Here is a 13,731-nt window from a genome sequence, read left to right on the forward strand (position 1 = left end):
GGATAGTTTGAATACATTTTACTTGTTTTATTTTAGTTAATAAGTCATGATGATTCAACTCAGTGATCTGTCCTCATGAATCTACATTTGTGGATAAACTGTTTGGCAATAATAATCAGAATAGCCTACTGTTCAACATTTCCCTTTTTATCTTTCAATAAAACACCAAATTTAATGTTATTATCCAAAATTTTGTGACTTTCAGTCTTTTTCAGAAATGTTGACACAAACTTTAAAAAAGTGAATTTATTGTCACTAAATTCATATCTACCTCTTGAGCCTCTGTAGCTGCCTGATATGTCACAGCTTTTTGTTTTTGTTTTAGCTCTGTGATTGGATGACCAGACTGAACGTGGCTCCACCACAGGCGTGCACGTAAAGGTACCCGGCTACCTGCTTTATGTCATTACGTCACAAAGCCGGAAGCACGAGCAGTGGTGATTTGTATTTCAAAATGAGAGCAGAACGTGTCCTGAGGGCAGATTATGAAGAGGTGTTGAATGAAGAATACTTATAAACAAACTATTATAGCTGACCTTGTCTTCATGCACAAATGTTATCTGTGATCTATAAACCCATCAACCACTGCGCTCAGTTACTCCGGTGTTACTCTGAAGGTACGGGACCGGAAGCACAGCAGCAGTGAGTGAGGTTTAATGACAAATAAGGAAGTTTGGGAAACAGCATGTTGCACACTGTCCGGTGTTTGATGACAGCTCTTCTCTGAGGTCTCTGTAGTCTCACAAAGTCCAGATCAGGTATTCTCCTCCTGCTCAGACTGCTCCTCTGCCGGTAAGAACACCTGTCGAGCCGGGTCAGACTCACCACCAAACCCCGCTTAGAAATGTACTAATTATAACTACCGTCGCTCTTTGGGAACAGTTATCGCGATACCATCGTGATCATTCACATTACTGTGTTTGTTTTAAATCAGAGTACAGTCCGGCTCAACGCTGTTAACTGTCAGCTGTTTCCTTACCTGTCAATCAAACGTAAGACCGTAACACCTGCACCTTTAGGGTTCATCCACCTGTACGTGTGTCAGAATGTTCTCTGTGACATATCCTATAGGCATTGTGATATAAAAAAACACTTGGAAACACGTAAGAACTTGTTGTTACACAGTTATTTCGCAGAGTCTAATTTTATAGTAGTCTATTATAGTCCTAGCTGTTCAGCACCTCACACAAACACACAGGTGAGTAGCTGTGTGTTAAATTAAAACTCTATCAGGACTGGTGAGGGTCTCTGACGTTTTACCTCTGAAATCTCATTTTACTCACTCAGTCTAATAACAGATTTATAAACTGCAGGATCTGACATTAAGCTCTGTGGGCTGCAGCTTCCTCCTGCTTTGTGAATGGATTTTTTTGTTGGTGAAATGCACCCTGGGAGTTGTAGTAGTTTACTCGCTCATCAGGTTTGCACAGGCTGTGGACTATAGACTGCATATAACATATTGTTTACAGTCTATGCTGTGGACAAAAAGTCAGTGTTGATTTTGAGCAGATTTGGATCTTAAACGTGTCGGTCAGCAGAGTCTGAGACAAAGAAGCATTAATCAGCTACAGAATATTATTCAGTTATTTATCCTTTTATGCGGGTTTTCTTATTAAACAATTATGCACTTAATATCTGTAATATACGTTATGTCTTTTTGTATTTCACTTGTACTTTATGTTAATCCTTTTCTCTTCTGTAATACTTAAAGGTTTTATATGCGATTTTTTGATCCAGCAGATGTCGCCCTTGAGCACCAGCATGAAACCTCGTGGTGCATTGTCGTGTTAGCATGCTAATGCTATCGATCTTTATTATGCTCGTATCTTCACCCTGCATGTAAATTTACCTGAAATGAGCGTGATCTAGAAACACAGTTAATCAGTGAGTACAGTATGTTATTCTTCTTTTCTCTAGTCCCTCAATTAAACAACTTTTATACGAGAGGGGAGGAGTCAGCCGGCCGTCCCGGCGATGTAAACAAAGTGAAGCTATGGCTAGGAATGCTCAGAAAGCATCACAGACAGTGGGACTCGGGTGTTACACCCATTGTAGACAGTCATGACTCACAGAGTTATTTTCAGAGGATATACTTGATTTCTATTACATTTAAGTGTGAAAAATTCTGCCTTTAAGCAACCTGGTGCCAAAATTCTCCTCCAGGATTAAAAAAGTTCTCTCTTCTGTTAAAGGTCACATATTATGCAAAATGCACTTTACCATGTTTTTCTAACACTAATATGTGTCCCTAGCCTGTCAACCAACCCCCCAGTTATGAGAAAAGTCCAACAGTTCCGCATTTTGCCTGCTCCACTTTTCTGGAAAAAAAACAAAAAAACAGGCTGTTTAGAGATTTTCCCTTCATGACATCACAAAGGGCAGTAACCCCTCCCCAGGGTGACACTCCCACAGCTAGGTGGAAATGTGAAATGATAAAAGTGCAGTTTCTCAAGTGTCCACTGGAGGCTGCCTGCAACAACCAGGAAAGTCCCACTAACACCCATATTGAAATTTCCATTTTTAAAGCAAAAATAAACACATTTACAGCCTGGTACAAAAACAAATTTGGTCTGAATAGCCAATTTATTTTATCAGCCCACACTGCACGGTTGTAAACATTTTTATAACTCTTGTGCTTTGATTTTATGAAGGGTAAAAGTTATGCCTCATTAGACGTGTTACTCACTTGACTGTTTATCACATGGCTTAGGGGCCGCTTAACTTCACCTCTTTGCCTGTTTAGGGTCACTGAAAGTCGGGTAGAGACAGAGACATTTCCAGCATGGCGGCCATCGTTTAGCTTCATAACGCTTTTTCAGGAACCAATGTGGGATGTCACTGAGACTACGTCCATGTTATATACAGTCTGTTGTCTGTCCTGTCAGTAAACTGTGTATATTCTCTTTCAGGTTCTCAACATGGCGTGCTGGGTCATTCAGGTGATGATGATGATGCTGCTGTCTGTCTTCATCAGCAGCTGTCAGGGGAAGAGGGACCAGGTGCTCTACTGCTCAGGTGAGTCTTAAAGTTGACTTATTATGATGAATGCTGAAGATGATGACCAGAAAGTCAGACTGATGATCATCAAACTGGCTTCAGTGTGATTTATTTTATCAACACTTCTCTGCTGTTCATCATGAGCTCATTAAAATACCTGTACTGTACCTGCTGACGTCACATCAAGTGTTTCCTGTTTTACTCCCAGCATGCAAAGCGATAGTGGATGAACTGAACTACTCCATCAGTCAGGTGGACCCGAAGAAGATCATAAACGTGGGCGGCTTTAGGATCAACCCTGATGGGACCATGAAGGACAAGAAGGTAACAACACTCACCTTTACCTGTCTGCTGCAGCTTCTCTACTTATTCCAGTTATTATCTCATCGAGATACTGAGGCTGCATCACCCAATCAGCAGGCTTCTTACATAAACGCCCATTAGTTGTTTATTTTAAATAACCCACTACTGGAGCCTATAAGGACATAAATTAAGATTCTCTGTATACCTTTAATCATTTTACCTGTATAGTCCCATCATGGCCGTGTCATTGGCAAACGTAAAAAAGTTGAGCTGCAGTAATGAAAAAGACTTTGATACAGCATCACACTGTTGTTATTGTCACACCATAATTAATCTGGAACCTGCTGTTTTTTTGTGTGGCTCATAAATGATGCCATTTTGGTTTCACTTTATAAAAAATGAACGTAGTCTCAATGATGTCACCCATCGGTTTCTGAAGAGGCGTTATGAAGTCCGACAAGGTGGTGGCCATATTGGAAATGCTTTTTTATATCTTACTTGCGGCTTATCAAGAAGCACTCAAAGAGGTGGAGCTGAGGCTGGCTGAATAAAATATTTGCTGAAACACGCCCACATATGTTGACATATAGCAAACATATTTCAACAATAAAGTCTGTCAACAATAAAAGTCTGATGGGGAGGGGATCACCACTGACTCAGCCTCTCTGGGATGCTCTTTTTATTCTCAATCATGTTACGTGTTGTAACTTTTCCAGTCTTTAGTTGTCACTGTCCCAACTTTTGAAACATGTTGTTGGCATCAGATTCCAACTAGGTATACAATTTTCCCTAAACAATGACATTTCTCAATTTCAACATTTGATATGTTGTCTTTGTGTTATTTTCAATTAAATATAAGGGTCTTGAGGTTTTTACATCTTTGTACATTCATAGTGATTCCGCAACAGCAGAGTATTGATGTCCCATGTCTGTGAATTCACATTGCGTTTCGGTGTTGCGGAAGCTTTGACACTTGCAGAAAACTCCTGAAAAAGTCCTGATATTTCCAGGAAGAGTTGTATGTGTGAACGCTAACAGCCACATTTTTGGCTCGGCCTTCACTCAGAGTTTCTCCTGCCAGACCCCTAGTATGTTTTACGCAGCAAGTCCAAGTGAGCTGTTGTGAGAACGGCGCAGGATATTCTCTGGAGAACTCACCTTGAGCCAATAGGAGGGGAGAGTGACGTTTCTATACTGTGACTAAAGTGTAATCATGCAACCGCTATGATCTCTGTGCCTGTAATTAAACAGCTGCACACCGTCAGTATGTGATTCTCCGCTCTTTTGTTGAAAGTGTGATTCCGCCAAACTACATGTAGCATTGATATAAAGGCAAATATTCACATTATAGTGTCGTGTAGTGGACTCTAGGGGCAGCTGTGGCTCAGTTAGTAGAGATGGTCGTCTCAACCTGAAGGTTGGGGGTTCGATCCCCAGCTCCTGCTGCAACATGTCCGATGTGTCATTGAGCAAGACACTTAAGACCGAATTGCTCCCGCTGCTTTGTTGGTGCTGTATGAATAGGATTGGTTGTGTCTGATGGTCTCACTAAATATCAGCCTCTACCATCAGTGTGTGAATGTGTAGGTGTGACCTGCGATGTGAAAGCCCTTGGGGTAGTCAGAAGATTAGAAAAGCGCTATATAAGCTCAAATCCATTTACCATTTACTCAGTTTCTTCATCGGCTACTTCAGCATCTTTTTTTATTTTTTTTTTACCTATGGTCTTTTTTACGTCTTGGTCTTACCTCATGAGGCCCCCTACCCCCCCTCCCGTCTGACAGGGATAGTCTCTCTCTGCGAGGTGCATATTATGTGAACAGCTAGGTCGGGAGAATATCCGGAGCAGTCCTGTTGAAATTATCTAGATATTTTCAGGAGTATGTGAAAACGACTTTAGACATGCGCACATGCAGCACTGTTCTCCACTCCCCACTGGCTCTGCAGATCCTGCCTCTCCACTCTCCGAAGGTGGTACAATTTGGGGACACTTTGCCCCCCCAAAAATAGTTTCCCCCTCCTATGTTCTGAGCTCACACTGACCACTGGAAGGGTTGCACCAAAACCAGAGTTTTAAACTTTGATGCAATTCTAGTATTAATCAAACGATAGTGAAATCGAACAAAAATAGAAATCAGGCACACAGTATTTGGGTAATTTCTTGTCCAATATCACCAAAAATTGCTTTGTCACATTGAATTGCACAAAAAACATTGGTAATGCTTCAGTACTGAAATTTTGCCAACCTTTTAGTGCAATTCTGACGATGTCACCTCATCTTCTGTCCATTGCATTGTAAGAGACGTAACTTTTGCTTCTTTGGACAAAGGTCTTTAAATGACAGAAGGCCTTTTTTTACGACCACTGCTCTCTCCACGTTCTCTCGTTGCAGCTTTCAGTTAAAAATACTGACGACTGACGATTGAAATGTTTGATACTATTAATCATTATAATGACAGAAATTTTATCATTTTTAAACATGGTATTGAAATGTTTTCAATTTTGACAACCTTAACCTCTTAAACATCTCCTCACACATCTTCATTCATGTCCTAAGCTGTGAAGTGGTTTTATAAAAAATGCATGAATGAGCATTACAGAGTGAAAAACAACAGAGGTTAATTATCAGTCTCAGCACTCCATTGTACCCCCCTCCTCTTCTGAGCTCGCATTAACTTTTAAATATCTTCTCTCCAGTTTAATTAATCCAACAACATACTTTTTTAACACTGGGGTCACTTTTATTTGGGGTGGTGGTGGGGGGGGATCAGTTTCTCCTGATACCCTCCTCCCCTTCCCTGCCCTGAGCTGACACCCTCCTCCACCTGTTGCTTTGTTTCTCCATCAAATGTTCCTGAGCCGCAGAAGAAGAAACCTTGATCCCTGCCCTCCCGCTCCGTCCTTTCAGCAGCGTTTGACCCGCTCTGAATCGCAGAGGGAGGGCTGTCACAGCTTAGGAGCCATCAGGGAGGAGGATTTGCAGGTTTTAAGTCTCTGCTCTTTGGCCCCCTCACAGTAGGACTTCCTGGGATCATGGAAACAAAAGTTAAACCTGCTTGCAGAAACAATGACACATCTCAGGCCTCCAAAGACATTGAACTTAGATGGAGCGCGGCGCTGGTCTCATAGTGACGGAGGGAAGTCATGCATTGAGAATGAGAAGATGCACAAAGGCAGGCTGACACACTGACACATGATATCACGGAGCAGGATGAGACGCTCACATCAGGTTTCATACACAGAGGAGAAAAGTCTGACACTCTTCTCTCTGACAGGGAGATAACACAGGATGTGGTTAGCCTAGCTTAGCATCAGATTTTTAGAATGGATTTTTATCAGACATTTGACAGCAGAGACACTCGGGGAAAGATCGCATACATGAAAATACTTAAAACATCTGAACTGTTCGCCCTCCAGCCTCTCTTAGTTTGTTTAATAATCATCTGTCAGTGGGAAGTCAGTGAGGGATCATGTCCTTGTTACCGTGGTGACAGTGTGAAGCTCTTTACATCCTGCAGAGTTCAAACATCCAGCAGCACTCTAAGCTCTCACAGGTCATGTTGGTGTAGTGTGTCTGCTCTAAGGGGCATGTACACACTGGGACTATTTCCTGACATACTGCAGTGTATCCATCCACCTGGTGCTCTCCAGTCCCTGTGGTTCACTATTGGTTTATACCAAGCGGCGACCGCCTGTCTTGAAAAATTAAGCCAATGTGGAAGTGCCAAATCCTGCTGTTCGTTGAGTGTCCACTTGAGGCTGGCTGCCGGAACACCAGAAGTCACATACACACCACACTCAAAAAATACAGTAAATTACCATATTTACAGCCTGGTACAAAAAACCAAATAGGTCTGATTATTTATTGTCCTCATGGGCACACACTGTACGGGGGTTGATTTTTTTTTTTAAATGACTCAGTTTTCATTTTATGAACGATAAAGTACGTATTATCCATAATTAGGTGCATAGCTGACATGATTGACAGGTGGGCGCGATGTAACAGAGGCTTAAAACCCGCCTCAGCTCCAGCTCTCAGCCTGTCATTAGGTTGACTGAAAGTTAGACTGAGACAGCATTTCCAGCATGGCGGCTGCTGCCGATGAGCCTCCGGAGCCCCCTGCAAGAACAGATGGGTGACGTCACTCTTCGTACATTAATATTTGCAGTCTATGGTTTATACAGGTGTGACTAAACCAAACTGCAGGAAGCTGCAAACACTCAGGGCCTGATTCTCAAAAGGATTGTGCAGCGTTGTGCCTTCAATAGTAAAAAAAGACACAAAAAGGGTTAACTGCTCTCTAAACTACACCACAGAGCAAAAAGTGTCCCTGTGCAAGGTGATGTTTGCACATATTTTAAGTCTCGATCAAACATTCAATGGACTGAAATTCTCCCTTTCCATGCAAAATGAGCCTCATTGTAAAAACAGTGTAATTCACAAACAACACACTTAAAACAACATACATTTAAAGTGAAAATGTGACTGTCTGTTGAGAGTCGCTGCTAACTGCTACACAGTCAATGAAGTGATGTCATGAACAAACGTTCAAGTGATCAGGGCAACAATTCCACCTCTGTAATGACTTAATGATAAACTTTATAATAATACTATAATTATTAGTGTCAGACTCAGATGTTGATTCAGTCCAGGGCTACCAGAGGCACATACAGTAATACACACACTTCATGTGTCTGGGTCATTCTGCAAGAAGAGGAGTGATTGTTTTTCTTTCTTATTTTTAATCTGGAATGATACAGAAGAGAAAGCTTTGTTACAAATGCTGAAAAGTTGTATCACATTTGTAAAGACTCTGCTGCATAGTAAACTGGAAATATTCCTGGCATTGTTGATGCGTTGCTATGGAGATATCTGATGTTGTACAGTGGTTTGTAGTGTAGTGTATTTAGCCTTTAAATGGATTAATATTGTATTGTTGATGTCATTATGGAGGAACTTGATGCTCCTGTACTGTGTATTGTGCTGTTTCTAAAGTGTAGTGCATTTAGCTTTTCAATCTTTTAATATCATATTGTGAATTTTACGGAGGTGTTTGATGCTGTTGTTCATGTAAAGTTGTGTAGCTGCTTTTAGTGTGTGTTTTGTTCCTTAACAGAGAACTTTTCTAAGAGGGTCACATTAAAGAAAGAACAATTCTAAAATGTACGATACTAAAGTCGTTAATTTCATGATTAAAATGATTATTCTGACAAGTTGTATCAGAAGATCGGCCATCCACTTGAAAGGGGATTCCTCAAAGCCATCTCCTCTGCCACAAAAGAGACCAAGTCTGGGTGCTTCTTTCTCTGGGAAAGCTTCAGTTTCTTGCAGTATCTTTTCAGGGTCCTGATACTTATGACATTGTGACGCTGATGTGCCAAAAGATAAAGCAGGCCTATTTCCTCATCTGTGAAACCTTTACCAACTTCACAAGTAGCTCCACGTTCCTCATTTTCATACAGGTGGCGTCTGCTCCTCTGATATAACTATAGACTAAAATGACTTCATCCTCATTAGTTGTAATGACTTTATTCTTGGAAATTTTCGACTTCATGGTACATATTTTACTTTCTTCTCTTACGACTTTCTTCTCGTATATATTTAAAAGTTTATTGGCGTTCATTTATTAAGAAGAAGAAGATAGCAGCTGGAATTGATGCCCAATTCATGAGCTATCAGCGGTTGCCGTCCATTCTTAGTAAATTCCCCCTTCAGTTTTGTTAGTCCCACTTCTTCTCATCCTAAACCAAACAGCAAGAACCTTTGGTCTCCTGCTCCAGGGACTCTTTTGGGCGGTGCTGCTCCGTGCTGCGCTCTGAGAACGCATCCTGTAGCTGTTGATGGACAACAGGGCGCCCCCTGTGGAAAGAACAGGATTATTTAATATCTAAGGTCTCAGACGTGTGTAAAGAGTGTTTTCTGACAAAAAATGATCTAATCCTTCTTCATTTTCAAATTCCTATCAAGCAGCTCATAATAAATCTTTACCACAGAAACAACAAGTCTGTGTCTGCAGCGTGCTGTGAATCTTAGGACAATGCTTTCGGACGGTCTGGTCTGCTTTTGTAGCTCACATCAAGGCATCAAGAGTAACTTCAGTCTGTTTCGTTGCCAGATAAAAACTCATCACTGTAGCTTTAATTATTCATAAATGTATCCTTATAACAATTTCAGTTATAGCACACACATGGTCTGTTTTAGCTACTTAGCTGTTTTATTTTATAATCTTTTTAAAGAGGACATATTCTACCTCTTTTCCACCTTTTCAAACAGTCCCCAGTGGTCTAAATGAAACATCTTTTTATTGTTTTGTTTTTAAAAACCTTTGGTATGCTCTCTTATACCGTGTTTTTTTTTGTCCCTTTGTCGTGATGACTTTGATATCTTGTGTGAGCTCTTTGAATCGCCTTCTTGCTGGATGTCCCATACAGTTTACGACCCTGTTTCCTCAAAAGTTGGGACGTAGCGTAAAGTGTAAATAAAAACAGAATGTGATCATCTGTAAAAAAATTTAAACCCTAAATTTAATTTTTTAAAAGTCAACAAATAGTTCAAACTGAGAATTGTCATTGTTCTGGGGGATATTATAAACCCATGATGTGCTAATGGGTAACCTGCACATCTATGATGGCTCCATTAATGCTGAACTACATATACAGGTTTAAGAGCAACATTTGCTGCCAAACAGAAAACATCTCTTTCATAAATGGCTTTTTATATTTCATCAGAACAACGACAAACCATATTCTGCACGTATTACCACAGCGTGGTTTCGTAATAAAAGAGTCCAGGTGATGAACTGGCCTTCCAGCAGTCCTGACTTGTCACCCACTGAAAACATTTGGAAAATTATGAAGCATAAATTAAGACAAAGGAGACCCTGAACTGTTTAAGACCTGAAGTCCTACATCAAGAATGAAACTGGTCTCCTCAGTTAACTAACCCTTACAAAGAATGGTGAAGAAGTTGATGCTACGGAGCTGTAAAAATGACCATATCCCATTTTTTTAGAAATGCATTGCTGGCCTTAGATTCAAATTATGGGGGAAAAAAAACAATGACAGTGTTAATATTTGTCTTTGTGCTATTTTCAGTCAGAAATCAAAGGCGAACTTTGAAGTCACATATTATGCTAAATAGGCTTTCCCATGTGTTTCTAACACTAATATGTTTCCCTAACCCCCCTAGAAACCCCCAAGTTATGAGAAAAGTCCATCCTCTCCGTCTTCTGCCTGCTCCACTTTTCAGAAAATGTGTGCTCAAACAGGCTGTTTGGAGATTTTCCCTTCATGACACCCCAGGTGGGTGACACTCCCACAGCTAGGTGTTTGTTTTGCCCTCTGAGTCTGCCTTCTCACTGTAGACAGTTGAGCATGTCGCAAGAAAGCCCAAGCCCTTCCAGAGAGGGGGCGTGGTCAGACACAGCTCATTAACATTTAAAGGTACAGACACAGAAACAGCCTGTTCTGAGCAGGGCTGAAATACAGGGGTTTATAGACATGATCAAATACAGGATCAGAGTGTTTTTTAAGAAACTTCACACACATGTTTTGTGGAGCTCTGAGACTTATTTAAACTGGTTGAAGAGGAGAATAATATGTGACCTTTATAAAAAAAAAACATTTATATTTACAATTCAGACACATTTCAAAGAAAACACATTTTTAACAGAGTTAAAATAAAATTCATAATTAAGGCTGCGATAAGGTTGGGCTAAGACAAAAACAACTAAGAAATATAATAATGTGTTATAATATGTACAAACAAACTTTTCTTTTTATTCCTCACACATGAGGACTTAAATTCAACATCCTACATATGATATATAATGTAATGAGACGTGAAGTTTTTATACTTCATGAATTACAGAAATAAAAAATGTCTTGCGATCAATAAATAATGAAATAACTAAAATACAGTATTGATATATTGAACCTCAAGTTCTCTGAATTTGCATATTCTTCATAATATCCTTTCATAGCCTGTCATAGGTTTTTAATTCAGTCATATTAATAATAATAATAACTTTATTTATTTAAAGCACCTTTAAAAAACTAACTCGACCGTCACAAGAACGCGATGAAAACCCGTCAACAAGATCAGGCTGAGCAGAGATGTGAGGAGAGTCAATTCAAAGAGAAATAAAAAAATGTAAAAAACTAATTACAGCAATAAAAAGGTCAAAGCCATAAAAAGAGATGAAAACAGTTAAAGATAAAGGCTCTAAAATAAAGCAACATTAAGCAAAAAAAAATCATGTTAAAAGAAAGAAAAGGAAAAAATCACAATAAAAGGAGATAAAAGCATTAATAAATAAATAATAAAAGGGACAAAAATGAATCAATAAGTTGAGGATATTCTGGAAATAAAATGTAAAGACTAAAAAGAATCTAAAACACAACAAGCAGGTCCATGTAAGTGGCTTTTCATAAGGGGAAATAACTGAATCTGCGAGCCGCTTATAGTGGTGGAGGCTATAGTCCTTTAAGCTAGCAACTTGGGTTCAAGTCCGACCAGCAGCACTGTTCCCCCATGTCATTCCCCACCCCCTACCTGTATGCAGCAATGTAAAAAAAAACCCATTTCAAATAGGAATAAAAATAGATAGTTGAGAAAAGAGGGCAAAAAAAAGTTGTTCTGGTGGCGCATTGTTTAGTGCGCGTGCCCCATAAATGGAGGCTGTGGTCTTCCAAGCGGGCGGCCCAGGTTCAAATCCAGGCTGTTGCTCCTTTCCTGCATGTCATTCCCTACTCTCTCTCCCTGATTTCCAACTCTAGCCACTGTCCTATCCCTCCATTGACAGCACAAAAAGCTGAGGATACACTGGATGAAGTGATAGTCGTAAAGTAGGAATGTGTTAACAAAAAGCCACACTAGCTTCTCTTGTTGAATGATGAACAGGCAGCTATAGAAGCTCACGCTTCAACACGACTCTATAGCTAATAGGGGTTTCTTCATATTCTGTTTTTTATTTACATTTTGCACAGCGTCCTGAGTGTTTAGATATCAGGGTTACCTAATCATTGTGCCTGGCCTTGTCTTAAAGTAACAATAGAGCTGTTTCCTGGTCTCTATACTGATGACATAATCATCATTATTATCATTATTATAAATATTTATGTCAGGCTGATCATTGGCCCGCGGCAGCAGGACAATAGACTGAGGTCTCTGTCCACAGCAGTTTAATAATGGCCGCCTGTCCAATGGGAGCTGAAAGGAGGAGCGCATCCTGAGAAGCCTTTTCTCTGCCCCCACCCTCCACCACACACACCCCCCCTGCTCCATTCTTCAAACAGCGCTGTGACTGACAGCTCCTTTCACAGTGCTGAGACTGGCAGGGCTTTAGCACCATTCTGTATCCTGGCATGATAATGACTCAGACCAGAGCCGAGCCGGACCAAACCAAGAGGAGGGGGGGGGGGGCTTTTTAATATGGTTTGGATTAGACTGAAGACTCAGTTTAAGTTTAAATGTCAGCAGAGATCAGAGATGATTCTGTCTGCAGACCGCTGAGCATCGTGATCGCGATTTAATGCAATAAATAAATAAAAACATTTTTAATGTAATCAAGCTCTGCTTTTTGTTTTCTCCAGGATCAGTTTATTTAACCTTTAGGTTGGAGGCCTGAGTATGATAACCGTGATCTCACTTTGTTGTGATGCAGTCGGATGAAGCTCAGGTTATCCATCAGGTACGCTCAAAAAATATATTTTGGCCAATTTAACGGGGAAAAAAAACAGTTTCTATTCATTTTGGACTCCGGAGGGACGTGTTGCAAACACAGGTGCTCTGTAAAAAAACATGAAGAACAGCAAACAGACAGAGAATCTGTGAGTTATAGCTAATATGCTGTTTTTTATCTGTTTTTAATCACAATTTATTTCCCCATCGCAGTATTGAACAATGTTATCGCACATTGCCTATTTCTCACATATCGTTCAGACCTAAAGGACAGAACTATAAATCAATAACACTGTGAGTTTGTTGTTTAGCAGAAATGATGAAACTTAATATGAAGTAAAGACAGAAAACTGGTTGTTTTGTTGTGATATAAAAACATGGATTGATTGAATTGAGCATCATGAAGCAGGAGACATTACAACAAATGATTGATTTATAAAGTGGAATAACATCAGTAGTAGTTGTCAGATTGTCAAAAATTCAAATTTTCATATTTATAAATGTATGCATCTTAGAGCAGAGGAGGAGACACGTTGGCGATTTAAACAAGAAGTAACCCAACATTTGGGTGTGTAGGGCTTCTATTTTTGTTTATTTTTTGTCTTGGTATCAAAACAGATAGAGTTAGATTTTTACCAGTTTGACATCGACTTTTTTAATTCTTGCATTGTGTGGACCCTCATGGAGAGTGAAAACAGCCTCACAGACGTGCAATGAAGAGTCTGAGCGTCTGCTGGTGTCAAAGTCAT

At 40.1% G+C, this 13,731-nt stretch overlaps 1 protein-coding gene across 2 annotated transcripts in view; it reads left to right on the forward strand.

Annotated features, from left to right (window-relative positions):
- Positions 1-635: 635 nt before the first annotated feature.
- Positions 636-13,731, forward strand: part of cnpy1 (canopy FGF signaling regulator 1) — a 17,367-nt gene continuing 4,271 nt past the window's right edge. Inside the window, exons 1-3 of one of the 2 annotated variants that reach the window (XM_020630030.3) lie at positions 636-792; positions 2,910-3,015; positions 3,206-3,321. In XM_020630030.3, the coding sequence (XP_020485686.1) occupies positions 2,919-3,015; positions 3,206-3,321 (213 nt within the window). In that variant the 5' untranslated portion in view covers positions 636-792; positions 2,910-2,918. The remainder of the gene's footprint in view (positions 793-2,909; positions 3,016-3,205; positions 3,322-13,731) is intronic. The other variant, XM_065954334.1, reaches the window with a different exon arrangement.

This window comes from Labrus bergylta, chromosome 4, assembly GCF_963930695.1.
Source record: "Labrus bergylta chromosome 4, fLabBer1.1, whole genome shotgun sequence".
Lineage (NCBI taxonomy): Eukaryota > Metazoa > Chordata > Actinopteri > Labriformes > Labridae > Labrus > Labrus bergylta.